The sequence below is a fragment of the Phacochoerus africanus genome, chromosome 15 (genome assembly GCF_016906955.1).
Source record: "Phacochoerus africanus isolate WHEZ1 chromosome 15, ROS_Pafr_v1, whole genome shotgun sequence".
NCBI lineage: Eukaryota > Metazoa > Chordata > Mammalia > Artiodactyla > Suidae > Phacochoerus > Phacochoerus africanus.
Window position 1 is genome coordinate 124227585 of NC_062558.1, and position 13734 is coordinate 124241318.

The following is a 13734-nucleotide window of genomic DNA, read 5'->3' on the forward strand; positions in this document are numbered from 1 at the left end:
TTATCCTCATTTCCAATCAGGCTTTTGGCCCTGCCCAATGCCAGTGCTGGCTTGCTGTGGCCATACCAAGCCCCTCAAAAGAAAACACAATGCCTTGCTTCTTCTAGCTGCCTCATCAGTGTCAGAAGCTGGAAAGACACGTGAGCTCTTCTTTAGGACCAAGAAATCTTTTGAGGGAAAAAGGGGTTTTTTTGGTGAAATCAAATGATGACTTCTTTAGGTCTGATAATTAGGATGTCCTCTGTCCTGTTTCTGTGTCTGTAGATTGGACTCCTGAAAACTATGAGTACAGTTATGAGAATTACAACCAGGAGGAGAACAGCAGTGCTCCTGTCCACCACGAGAATCCTGACTGGTACTACACAGAAGACGGTAGGTACCAAAGCTGTTTGGGGGCCCTCCTGGGAGGCATGGGGCTCTCGCTCCTCTCCTCTCTGACCAACATCATAAAATAGGCATGAAAATATTATTTAGACTGGCTTTTTTTTCACAGTGAGAATCATGTACAATAAAAACTGGGGAGGTTCTTAGAGACCATCTCACCCAGCCTCAAATGACAGGTGGAGCAGGTGAGGCCAAGGGAGGAGGTGACTTAGCCAAGGTCACCCAGCAAGCTAGTGCATCATCGTCCAGGTCTCCTGACACAGTGGGTCAAAATCATGTTCAAAATCATCCCCAGAGCTTTCATTACAGGTAGGTCCTGATTAGGCAGAAGAGCCTGGGTTAGTCTTAGGCATCAGGTGACAGCATTCACAAAGTTGGCATCGGGACTTCCCTTTCACCTGTGCCAGATAGGTCTTTCTTCTTTCACCCTTCAGAAGCTTTGCATGGTTGTTAGGTTGCATGTGTGTGTGTGTGTGTGTGTGTGTGTGTGTGTGTGTGTGTGTACTCACAAGTGTGCTTGCCACATTTGCTTTTGTTTTTATGGCTTTTTAACCCAAGCAATGGGCTAGAAAGGAAAAGGAGAAGCTGGGCCGAAGTAAAGCCATGTGACTAAGCCAGGAGAAGGAACGGAAAGCACTTAGCAGCTGGAATAAAAGCCGTGTAACTGCGAAATGGCCTGGAAGGCAGGGCCAAGATACGGGGCATCAGGGGAACATCAGAAGGGACCATCAAAACAAGAGCCAGGCCCAGGGATCCTAGTTCCTGAACCAAAGAACAATGCGTGTGAACAGAAGGATAAAGAATTCCCCAAGGGAAGATCCATTCAGACAACCATGAAAAGCCAAAGGCACAGATGAAATATGACAAAAATCTAACTGAACAAGTAGTTGAAGAAAGATGAAGGCCACTGGGTCATTTCCTCCTCGCCGTCAATTCTTCTGTCCCCTCTTGCCTTTGGTCTTCTTTCCTGAGGTTCAGAAAGCTTGTGTTTCATTAGGGGTGGGTTTTCGTTCCCCACTCCTGACCTCCACCCCTAGGCACTGGGAGTAGGGGAGGTCTTCAGGCTTGTGAAATGCCTTCAGCATCAGAGACAGACCCCGTGGCGCTCCCAGCGAGACTGGGAGGAGAGAGACACTGTTGATGGGAAAGGGGAGTTAACGCGGTGAGAAAGGCCCGATCCACAGCCAGGCCGAGGGAGACAGTCACGGCTCCTTCCCGCCTGTCCCCTCGCTGGCCCGCATCCTCTCTCTGGTCGAGGGACGGCAGTGTTCCTTGCTCTTTAAGGGCAATGGGTGTTTCCCCCTTTCCCTGATCCCTGGCTCTGCGGTTCCTCTCTGGTTTGGGGCAGGGGATGGAAATTCAGGCAGCAGGTGGGGGATGCTGGCCTGTTGTTCGTTGCTGCAAACGATGGCTTCTGCCCACGTGTTTCAGATCCGTGCCTGTCCAACCCCTGTGCCCATGGTGGCGACTGCCTCGTCAGCGGGGACACCTTCACGTGCAGCTGTCCGGCCCCTTACTCTGGAAACAGGTGTCAGAAGGGTGAGTGTCCTTTCACTGGGTTCGGCTTCCCTCCACGTCGAACCAGAGGCAGTTCCTCCTCCAGTTCTAGGGGGGTAAAGAAGGATGTGGAATCCCATGGACAGGCTGATAACCACGCATATTATATTAGGCATAATGGATTCCTCAGCGGGGTCACGGGCAGCCTCTCATTGAATCCTCACCCCCACGTGTTAGATGGGACTGGTGTATCCATTCCACAGACGAGAACATTGAGGGCAGGAGGAGAGAAGAGCTGGACCCTGAGCAAGATGTATTCCACACTCAGACTTGTTATTGTTGTTGTTTGGTGCTTCGAGGCACTTCGACAGAGCAGTGCTGATTTCAAAGAGGAGAGCAGGAAGCCCCTCAGGACGCATAAAGCCCAACCCTCTTAGAGAAAGGGAGCCCAGAGCGTGCAGGGGGCTTGCTCACGGTCACCCAGCTCGTTAGGAGAAGAGCAGAAATTAGAGACCTCGTGCCTGACTCCGGGCGCAATGCTCTCTCTCCTTTCCATCCTCGCTCATGGAGACGCTGATAAAAGCTGTGTCTGCCTTTAGTGACCTCTGGTGGGCACAACACGAGGCTCTGCACGAACGTATTGGGAACAGAATTCTTCTGGGCTAATTGCACCCCTAGAGAGAAGCTGGCTTCTGTTCCATCCAGCAACCACCTAACCTGGGTGGGGGAGGCCGCGAGGGCTTTATGGTTAACTTCTTTTCTCTGTGCCCTCTTCAATTTTTCCTACCATTTTCAATCCTACAAGGCTTTCCGTAAATGTTGCAGGATGGTGGGGGAGAGCAGGCACAAACATGGTATCTGGGTTTATCCCTCAACTTCTTGAAAGAATGACAACACTGTAAAAGGGAGAAACTCAAATTAGAGCTCTATTTGTGGAAGGTGTAAAAATGACCCAGGTGTTTATAAGGCTAGAATTAGAAAGAGTCTAAGTGCTGGAAGGAGCAGAGCAGCAATCATCCGTGATCAAGGATGAAAGAAAACCCTTGACTGGGGGTAGGTGGTGGGGAAAGCACGTGGACAAGGACACATGCACTATCAGTCACCATAACCCTCTCCCTGTCCCCCTCCCAAACACTGTCCTGTACAGGTATCTCTAAGTAAAATGTGACCCCAATAACATCCTGTAGCTTGGCCCTACTTCTCTGTTGATCTCCTGCAGTGCAAAACAAGTGCAAGAACAAACCATGTGGCCGGGGAGAGTGTCTCATTACTCAGAGTCCTCCTCACTACCGCTGTGCCTGTAAACACCCTTACAGGGGTCCAGACTGCTCCACAGGTACGTGTGGGAAGCCTGTTCTGTGCTAGGCTCTCTCTACCCTGGCTTGTGCCTAGATGTCAGTATCTGACTATGTGGAAAGGCAGATACATCCAGTGTCTAGCAGCATCCAAAACTGCCCTTTTAATGAGGACTTTTTTTTTTTTTTGTCTTTTTAGGGTTGCACCCATGGCATATGGAAGTTCCCAGGCTAGGGGTCGAATCAGAGCTGAGGCTGCTGGCCTACGCCACAGCCTCAGCAGTGCGGGATCTGAGCTGCATCTGCAGTCTACACCATAGCTTACAGCAATGCTGGATTCTTAACCCACTGAGCAAGGCCAGGGATTGAACTTTCGCCCTCATGGGTGCTAGTCGGGTTCATTACCTCTGGAGCCACAATGGGAACTCCCTAACCAGGACTTGTTAAGATTCATTATCCTTAGAAAGTCCAGTGGGAATTGACTGGTCTGTGTCCCTTCCCTTTAAAAAAAAAAAAAAAAAAAACCTTCTTGAAACTCACTTCCTCTAGGAAATAAGGCCTGGCCTATTCCTAGAATGGGTCATATAGGAGAATTTATCTATATTTAGTCACCACTCTAAGTCAGGCATTGTCTCAGGAGATTTACAATCTCAAAAACTACAAGAAAGAGTTTTACAGATGAAGAACCTGTAGTTCAGAGAGGTTAACCACCTTGTTCATGGTCACACAGCAATCAAGGAGCAGAGCTAAGGTGCAACCTAGCTCAGGCTGGCTCCCAAATGCCTGCTCAGTCTACATGTCTTGTTATTCCTTTTGGAGGGATCCGCCTACTTATTTACCCGTTTTTGCCTGGCCTCTAGCATATTGTTTCATCCATGCCTGTTTGTGTTCTTAAAGTTTGTGTGTATGTTTGCTCGTGTGTCAGTGGGTCTCTCTTGCCCCTTTGGGGACCCATCTTCTGCGAAAGGATGGATGCCAGAAAAGTGCCATCAGTATCTCCTCGTCATCTCAGAAGGAGCTGCCACTCCTTCTGAAGAGCCTTCCCGGCCCCACTTCCTGTGTTCACAGTGGTTCCTGTGTGCAGGCCAAACCCCTGCCAAAATGGTGGCACCTGCTCCCGGCACAGGAGAAGATCCAAGTTCACCTGCACCTGTCCTGACCAGTTTAAGGGGAGATTCTGTGAAATAGGTACGAGTCTCTACCACCACTTCGTCAGAGACTCTGGGCCACCTGCGAGGCTGCTGGAATCCTTTCTCTGTTGGGGTTTTATTGCCAAAACAGGATTCGAGTCAAGACTCCCAAGTTCTGCTATTGTCTCTTCCTTCCAACCTAGGGGCGTAGGGTGCGTCTGACTCCATGGAGAGGAAGTAATAAGGGGGGGGAGGAGCCCAGGTAAATCAGACACACCTAGGCATCCTTGGGCCTCAACCCACCCGCCCCAGGTTCTTGTTTGAGCCCAAATGAAAGCACTCAGCTTCCACCCACACAACCATGATAGTCCACATTTTTAAGCTGAGTTGGATATGGAACATCCCGACCTCCTTGTGTCTGGGGACTGATGGTGAAATCTCAGGTGACCGATATTCAGGCCCAAGTCTCTCACCATGAGGTACGCCTACCAAGGCCTTTCTGGGTGTGGCACGCCAACTGGTCTTGGTTCTTACCTTCCCACCTGCTCTCTCCGAGGTTCTGATGACTGCTATGTTGGTGACGGCTACTCTTACCGAGGGGAAGTGAGTAAAACTGTCAACCAGCACACGTGCCTTTACTGGAACTCCCACCTCCTCTTGCAGGAGAATTACAACATGTTTATGGAGGATGCTGAGGCCCATGGGATTGGGGAGCACAACTTCTGCAGGTAAAACTTACCTTCTTTGTGCTCAGTCTTGGCCACTTGTCACTATAAAGGTTTATTTGTCCCCTCCCCCTGCTCCTAGTTTTCCTGGGTCAGATTAGTAATTTCAGAACAAAACACTGCAACTCATCAGCTTTCTTTCTAGGAAGAAAGAATAGGTTAAGCTATGCTGCTGTAACAAACAACTCACAGATCCCAGTGGTTTGAAAACCTCAATGTTTCTTTCTTTCTTTTGTGTGTATGTGTGTGTGTGTGTGTGTGTTTGCTATTTCTTTGGGCCGCTCCCACGGCACATGGAGGTTCCCAGGCCAGGGGTCGAATCGGAGCTGTAGCCTCTGGCCTACGCCACATCCACAGCAACGTGGGATCCGAGCCGCATCTGCAACCTACACCACAACTCACGGCAACGCCGGATCGTCAACCCACTGAGCAAGGGCAGGGACCGAACCCGCAACCTCATGGTTCCTAGTCGGATTCGTTAACCACTGCCCCACGACGGGAACTCCCCTCAATGTTTATTTCTTACTAATGCAACATGTGTCATTTAAGTTGGGGGGTGGGGATGAATGGGGGGGGCATGTTAGCTTTACAAAGTTACTCAAATATCCAGGAAGGGCAAGTAGAGATTGGAAAAATGTTGTATGAGGTTTTTTATTACCTCCACTTAGAAGTGATATATCATTTCTGTGCACCTGTTTCACTGGTCAGACATCATCACATAGTCCCATATACCATCAGGGGAGAAATGGCTTTAAACTGGTTCCCTCTCGAGCCACTTATGATAGAGTTTGATGGAGGATAATGTGAGAAAAAGAACGTGTGTATGTATGTGTGACTGGGTCACTTTGCTGTATAGTAGAAAATTGACAGAACACTGTAGGCCAACTATAATGGAAAAAAATAAAAATCATTAAAAAAATAAATACATAAACGGGTTCCCGCAAGCAAGAGGATGTCCTTTGCACAAAACACAGGTTGCCTTCTCCTTTCATGTACCTTGGGCTGTTCCCTCCATGGAGCTGTCTTCAGGCGGACCCCCAGCAGCCTTTCTCAGAGAACTGCCATGCATGGAATTTGATGGTCTGGACAGAGGACCCCTCCCCTCACCATGTTTCTGTGGTTGTTTCACTCTCCTGACCAAGAAGGATCTTTACCAGGGATCTCACTTATTTTCCCACAATTTAATAGGCTCCATGGACCTGGCACAAAGCTTGTGCACTGCTTTGTGGTCCCTGGGATTCTCCTCTGAAGTTAAAGTTTGGCCTCAAAACTATGACCAACCACCCTTATGTGCCAAAGTTTGCTAGGCTGTTGGAGGAATGTGGTCCCAGGAGGAAGCAGGAGCTTGATCCTCTCTTACCCAAAGGTCCTCTAATGAAGTCCAGTGAGTTCACCAAGCCTTGACCAAGGCTTACTTACTTTTTTTAAGAAACCCAGATGGAGACAGAAAGCCCTGGTGTTTCATTAAAGTGAGCAGTGCCAAGGTGAAATGGGAGTACTGTGACGTCCCTGCCTGCTCAGCCCCAGGTAAGACCATGGCTGTCTGGAGACCTTAGAAATGGGGAGGCTGTAGATCCACAGACAGATGTTCCTGGCGCCCCCACCCCCAGCCCTGTCTTCCCACCACACCTGCTTACCATTTGCCATCCCCATGGCAACCCAACTCTCCTGTCCACTGCTTCCCTCTCAGGATGTCGAGCAGACCTGGATACCTTGGTAAACTCAGGCTTCCTGACCCCCAGCCTCAGCAAATATTGCTCCATTGCTTTGGGGTGCCAGGCATTGTGCCAGGTCTTCATGTACAGGGGTGATCAAACATTGGCTGGGCCTCCATAGCCCCTGAGGATGTAACGTGGACTGAATTCCAGCCTCCCAGTCTTTGTACCAGGCTGCCTTGCGCCACCTCTCTATCCACGTGTGATGCAATGCACCCTTCCTCCCCGGCCAATGGAATTACTTCCCTGGACAATTTCATTTCTGTGCCTTTGCTCTTATGGTCACCTCTGTCTGTAATGCTCTATCCCATACCTGCTCTTGTCCATATCCAACCGTTCTTTGAGGATTCACCCAAGTAACCACTTCAGAAGTCTTCCATGACCTACTAAGTAAAGTGTTATCTCTTCCTCCTTACAAACGCCATGGAATGGATTGGGAAGCACCCACACAACACTTAAGGCTCTCTCTTTGTATGACAGTTATCTGTGCAAATGTCTTGTTTCCCCTGCCCTACTTTATCTGGGTATCTTCCCCTATACATCAAAAAAAGCCTCCAAAAGGGAGCTTCCTTTGTGGCTCAGTGATTAATGAACCCGACTAAGATCCACAAGGTTGTGGGTTCAATCCCTGGCTTCGCTCAGTGGGTTAAGAATCCAGCATTGCCGTGAGCTGTGGTGTAGGTCGCAGATGCGGCTCGGATCTGGCATTGCTGTGGCTGTGGGGTAGGTGGCCGCCTCAGCTCTGATTCGACCCCTAGCCTGGGAACTTCCATATGCCTCAGGTGCGGCCCTGAAAAAAGCCTCCAAAATATATGTGTTCATTAACAAATAGTTAACATACCCAGAGATGAATTTATATATTTATAAGCATGTTTTTATTGAGGTATGGTTGCTGTACTACTATAAGTTACAGGTGTATTGTACAGGGATTCAAAATTTTTAAAGGTTGTACTTCATAGATAGTTACTATAAAATATTAGCTAAATTCCCCATGCTGTACAATATATCTTTGCAGCTTATTTTTTACCTAATCGTCCAAACCTCTTAATCCCCTACCCCAGTATTGACCCTCCCCTCTTCCTACTGGTAACCAACTAGTTTGTTCTCTGTAAGTCTGCCGCTTTCTTGTTCTCTTCACTAGTGTGTTGTATTTTTTTGATCCCACCTATAAGTGATGGATGTTTTTCTATGTGTGTGCACCTGTCAAGATAAAAAGGAAAAAGCAACATCACAATTAATTCTATAGACTTGCTCTGTATTGATCAATGGATTCGGCAAGTGTTAATTATGCACCCACTATGTGCCCGCGCTGCATGCACCCGATCAGTCTCCTGACTCTGGACACCAGCTGAGCTGCTGGGTGCAGAGTCGTACTCCTAACAAGGTCCTTCTGAGGACCTGGAAGGAGGGTGAGACGAGTGATGTGTTTTTCCTCTGTTTCCCCTTCAGAGGGAAGCCCCATAGAACCTGTGACCAAGCTTCCCGGGTTTGACTCGTGTGGGAGGACAGAGACAGCAGAAAGGAAGTTCAAGAGGATCTACGGAGGCTTTAAGAGCACGGCGGGCAAGCACCCGTGGCAGGCGTCCGTACAGACCTCCTTGCATCTGACTGTCTCCATGCCCCAGGGCCACTTCTGTGGGGGGGCGCTGATCCACCCCTGCTGGGTGCTGACCGCCGCCCATTGCACCGAGTAGGTGCCTGCGGCAAGCAGAGGCCAGGGTGGCTTGAGTCTCCTGGGGGTGTTCCCCCTCTCCCATCTGAGTGGCATCTTGGTGACTGCTGGCGGGATGAGGCTCTGATCTAGCTCCCAAAGCCAAGGGTGTCTCCTTAAAACCAGATGGAGAGAGTTCCCCGGTGGCTCAGCAGGTTAGGGATCCAGTGTTGTCCCTGCTGTGGTACGGGTTTAATCCCTGGCCCAGGAACTTGCACATGCTGTGGGTGCAGCCACCAAAACAAACCCAAACCCAGATGGAAAAGAGCGCCCATGTGTAGGATGCTTCCCGTGTGCATCACGTGTATTATGACATTCAATCCTCAAAACTCTCTACTGAAAGACCAGCACAGGGAAGACAGGGGTCTTTATCTTTTATTAATTGCAGCATCCCTAATGCCAAGCACGGGTCTTTATATGGAACAAGTGCTCAGTAAATATTTGTACTGGGAAAGAGTTGATGGTTACTCTCATTTCATAAATGAGGACCCTGGGTCCGGGAAAGGCTTGGTACCTTGCCTGGAGTCCTATGGAAAGTGAGTGGGCAAGTGAGAGGGATTCCACCTGCTTCCTTAGCCTCTCCATCCCTGCCTTGAGCCGAGAAAAACAACAACATGGTGCCATCACCAATGAACCTCCCAGGTCAGGTGTCAACTGTTATGTGCCTCAGAGAAGCCCGCACGTACTGGGAAGCTGGAGGAATCCCTGCCTCCCCCAGGTTCCCTAAGTTCATGGTCAGGGCTGGTCCCATGGTGGTGGCCTTGAGGGTCTTCCAGTCCACTCTGCTAGGAAACAATTTCTTCTGGGATTCTAGGAAGAGTTCCTCAAGCAAGGTCAAACATATAGGCATTAGCATTTGCCAAAAATACTTGTTCAAGATGTTAATTGGCTGCTCATTAGCAAATCCCAGGGGAATGAGGTCTCCCAGGAAACGTGGGATACAAGTCACAGCTTACATTTGGAGACAGTTCCATGCATAAGGCAGTCTCCTCACACCGTCTTATTTGGACCACAGGGTAGCGTTCCATGAGCAAGACCAGGATTACAGAGGAGGATGTTGAGGCACGAGAAGGTCGGGTTGTCTGTCAAAGGTCACAGAGCTTCCCGGGAGCAGAGCCAGGGTGCGGGTCCCATCTCTCGGGTGCCAGGGCTAGTTCCTGATCATCTCCCTTTTCCTTGTAGCATAAAAGCCACATATCTAAAAGTAGTGCTTGGGGACCAGGACCTGAAGAAGACGGAACTGCACGAGCAGAGCTTTGGGGTAGAGAAGATATTCAAGCACAGTCGCTACAGGGAAAAAGATGATATTCCCTACAACGACATTGGCAAGTCTCTCCTATCGCGGATTCCCCCATGGGTCTTAGATGGGGTGGATTTCTCTATTGACGGAAAGCTGAGGTTTGGTTCTAGAAGGTGTGCTGATCCTTGGGGCCCCTCAGAGGCCCTGTAAGGTAGGGCATTGGTTCCAGGGCTTTTTTAGATCTTAAAGGTCTGTGTTAGTGCTATAGATAAAGAGGCACAAGCTCTTAACTTGAGGGGAAGAGATGCTAGGACTTCGTGTTGCAGAGAGAGCTCAGCCCTGAACCCCAGCTGCTCCCTCTCACTCGCCGGCTTCACCCCTCTAAGCCTCAGTTCCCTCTTCTGTCAAATGGGGACACAGATATATAAGCCTCCACTTCCTATGGGTTAAGTGATACGACGGGCATGCGTTCCCCAGGCACACTTGGCACCTGGTAGGCAACAGGGCACTTAAGCTGCTTCGTTCTGGACTCTATTTTTTCGTTCACAGACCTATCACTCTCCTGCCTCCCTATCTTTCTTCCCCTTAAAGTTTTTTTTTTTTTAATTTTTTAAAAATGGATTCGAAATTATTTCTAGGAATTCCCATTGTGGCTCAGTAGATTAAGAACCCAAGGAGTATCCATGAGGACACAGGTTTGATCCCCCGCGTTGCTCAGTAGGTTAAGGATCCGGCATTGCCATGAGCTCTGATGTAAGTCACAGATGTGGCCTGGGAACTCCATATGCCACTGGGCAGCCAAAAAAGAAAAAGAGGGAGTTCCCGTGTGGCTCAGTGGTTAATGAATCTGACTAGGAACCATGAGGTTGCAGGTTTGATCCTTGGCCTTGCTCAGTGGGTTAAGGATCTGGTGTTGCCATGAGCTGTGGTGTAGGTTGAAGATGTGGCTCGGATCTGGTGTTGCTGTGGCTGTGGTGTAAGCCGGCAGCTGCAGCTCTGATCTGACCCCTAGCCTGGGAACCTCCATATGCCACAGGTATGGCCCTAAAAAACAAAAAAAAAAAAAAAGAAAAGAAATTATTTCTAACTCAAATACTATTTCTGGATATTACTCTCATCTCAGCCATAAGTGTCACTCCTCCCCGGGAGAAATTTAAAAGCATGAAATGGTAAGGGAAGAATTGCTTAGGTAATGGGGGTGGGGCTTGGCTATGACTACCTTCCAATCATGTTGAAGCTGATGCTTCTTTGACAGAGAGGATATCATTGCCCATTTCTCCTTTCTCTACCCAGCTCTGCTCAAGCTGAAGCCAGTGGATGGTCACTGCGCTCTGGAATCCAAATACGTGAAAACTGTATGTTTGCCTGACAGTCCCTTTCCCTCTGGGACTGAGTGCTACATCTCCGGCTGGGGTGTCACCGAAACAGGTGAGTCTGGCCTGGCATTCTCCTGAGACATGGGTGAATTATGTCCACAAGGATAAAAAGGGTCGTACTCAACTGCCCTCCTCAACTAGAGAGTACTGTTGTATTCAAAACCTAGGATCTGGAGTTCCCTGGTGGCTCCTGGGGTTGAGGATCCAGCATTGTCACTGCTGTGGCTTGGGGTCTGATCCCTGGCCTGGGAACTTCTGCATGTCATGGGTGCAGCCAAATAAATAAATAAGTATATACAAGAAAACCTTATTGTAGCTAACTCTGTTGGAGTCCACCTAAACCTTTCCACGTCACTGCGCTGACCAGAGCAGGCTGAGCAGAAGAGACGCTCTTAGGACAGGAAGCATCTGCTTTGGGGAGCAGGTGATCTAGATGATCCACCAGGGTGCTTCATTAAAAATTGACTATGTAGAGTTCCTGTTGTGGCTCAGTGGGTTAAGAACCCGACATGATCTGTGGGGATGCAAGTTCGATCCCTGACCTCGCTCAGTGAGTTAAGGATCCACCGTTGCCATGAATTTTGGTTTAGGTTGCAGACGCAGCTTGGGTCCTGCATTGCTATGGCTGTGGCATAGGCCTGCAGCTGCAGCTCCGATGTGACCCCTAGCCCAGGAACTTCCATAGGTTGCAGGTGCAGCTGTAAAAAGAAGAAAAAAGAACTGACTCTGTGCCAGCCCTCTGCTAGGCATGGGAAATTAAAAATAGGCTTAAGACACTATCCCTGCTCATCTGATCTCACCATTCAGTTGGGGAGACAGAGGAGGAAATAAATGATTCTCCTTCAAGGTGAAAAGCACGGCGTTGAAGGTCTGTAGGGCCATCATGAGGGCTGAAAGCAAAGAGCCCCCAGCCCTGAAAGATGAGGCATCGCTGCCCATTTCCTGGAAAAACCCTTCCTTGCTGAGCTCAAGGCTGGTGACCACTGCTGGCTTCTGGTGGTGCAGCTCCCACCCTGGTCCCTACAGTGGGCACCTCTCTTCTCTGCCCCTCAGGAGAAGGGTCCCGCCAGCTCCTGGATGCCAAAGTCAAGTTGATCAGCAATGCTGTGTGCAACTCCCGCCGGCTCTATGACCACATGCTCGATGACAACATGATCTGTGCCGGAAACCTCCAGAAGCCTGGGCAAGACTCCTGCCAGGTCAGAGACTCCAAAGGGCACTTAGGAGAGGCAGACAGGACCTTACATGGGGCACGAAGGGCCCTTAGAGCCCTGGGCTGGGAGGCGGGTTCAGAAGCCCACCTGCCACAAAGGGAAGGTGAGCATATCAGTCCTCTGGCAAATCTGAATCCATATCAACCAGGGATGACTCAGCGTAGTAACCAGAGTGGTCACTTTGTCTGCATTGTCTAACTTAAGTCTCACAACAGTCTGGTGAAGGGAGATGTCATTGTCACCCCTGGACAGGTGCTTAGAGAAGTCATCTTGGCCTAGAGCACCTGCGGGGTGAGTGGCAGAGCAGGAATTGCTCCCCTGGGCTTCATTGTGAACATGGGGCTTCTGGCCTCAGTGTTGGGCAGTGTCCCCAGAAGCAGGGCACAGTCCCAAAGACAAGAGGCTAGAAGGAGAAAGCTGAGAGGCTAGGTGGTTCATAATAATATTGATGAAGCTTGGGATTTCAGTGTGTGTGTGCGTGTGTGTAAGAGAGAGACTCAGCCCTAGGAAGTTACCTGGCTGAGTGGCTCCTCTTTGGCCACAGCCAACCTAGAGCGCTTTGGGGATCCAGCAGGGATTCAAATCCCAGCTCCTCCCTCCCTATGAAGGGACCCAACAATGTTCGGCCAGTCTTGAACCCACTTAGGGATAGGAAATCATGGTTACTCTCTCCAGGGTTCGCGGCTCTACTCTGATGCTCTGCCCCTTTCCAAGGGGCCACAGGTACCCACCTACTCAAAGAGGGGGGCGGTATGGGCAGGTGGCTGTGATTTGGCTTAAGCCCCTGGAAGATGAATAAAAAAACCAGATTGTTCAATTCCCTAGATATTTCAAGGGCTTTCCTTGCTGATTTTAATGAGACAGTCAGGCTTTGAAACCTGGTCCTGCCCTTTGCTTTGTGGCCTTTATCAATCACCAAAATGGCTTAGGAAGCTCAAGCTATAACAAATGAGCACAGACCGGGTGGCTTAAACAACAGACATTTATTTCTCACAGTTCTGGGGGCCGGAAGCCCAAGATCAGGGTACTGGTGTGTTCCTGGGTTCTGGGAGGTTCTGGGGAGGACCCTTTTCTGGGTTCCAGGCTCCCGACCTCTCACTGTGTCCTCCTCACACTGTGGGTAGAGTCTACAGTCCCTTCTAGAAGGGTGCTAATCCCATAATGACGTCTGCACCCTCGTGACCTAATCACCTCCCCAAAGCCCCGCCTCCTAATAACATCACAGCGAGGATTAGGCTTCAACATAGGAATTGGGGGGCAGGCAAACATTCGATCCACTGCCCCTGAATCCTTCTCCAATCTCAGGTGTCTCATGTAGAAAATGGAAACAATGTGTCCATAAGATCATGAGGTTGTGCCTGAGATTGAAAGAGACAATTCTTTAAAAATCTGATCAGTAAGCAGCAGTGTGTGTGCGCATGTGCGAGAGAGAGAGGCGGAGGAGGTA

General features: G+C 49.7%; 1 protein-coding gene across 1 annotated transcript in view; it reads left to right on the forward strand.

Moving 5' to 3' along the window:
* HABP2 (hyaluronan binding protein 2) overlaps window positions 1-13734 on the forward strand; it is a 35461-nt gene that overhangs the window by 19678 nt on the left and 2049 nt on the right. Inside the window, exons 3-12 of the mRNA XM_047760025.1 lie at window positions 265-372; window positions 1816-1923; window positions 3101-3217; window positions 4245-4364; window positions 4863-5034; window positions 6461-6558; window positions 8196-8436; window positions 9640-9782; window positions 10991-11125; window positions 12127-12272. Coding sequence (XP_047615981.1) covers window positions 265-372; window positions 1816-1923; window positions 3101-3217; window positions 4245-4364; window positions 4863-5034; window positions 6461-6558; window positions 8196-8436; window positions 9640-9782; window positions 10991-11125; window positions 12127-12272 — 1388 coding nt within the window. The remainder of the gene's footprint in view (window positions 1-264; window positions 373-1815; window positions 1924-3100; window positions 3218-4244; window positions 4365-4862; window positions 5035-6460; window positions 6559-8195; window positions 8437-9639; window positions 9783-10990; window positions 11126-12126; window positions 12273-13734) is intronic.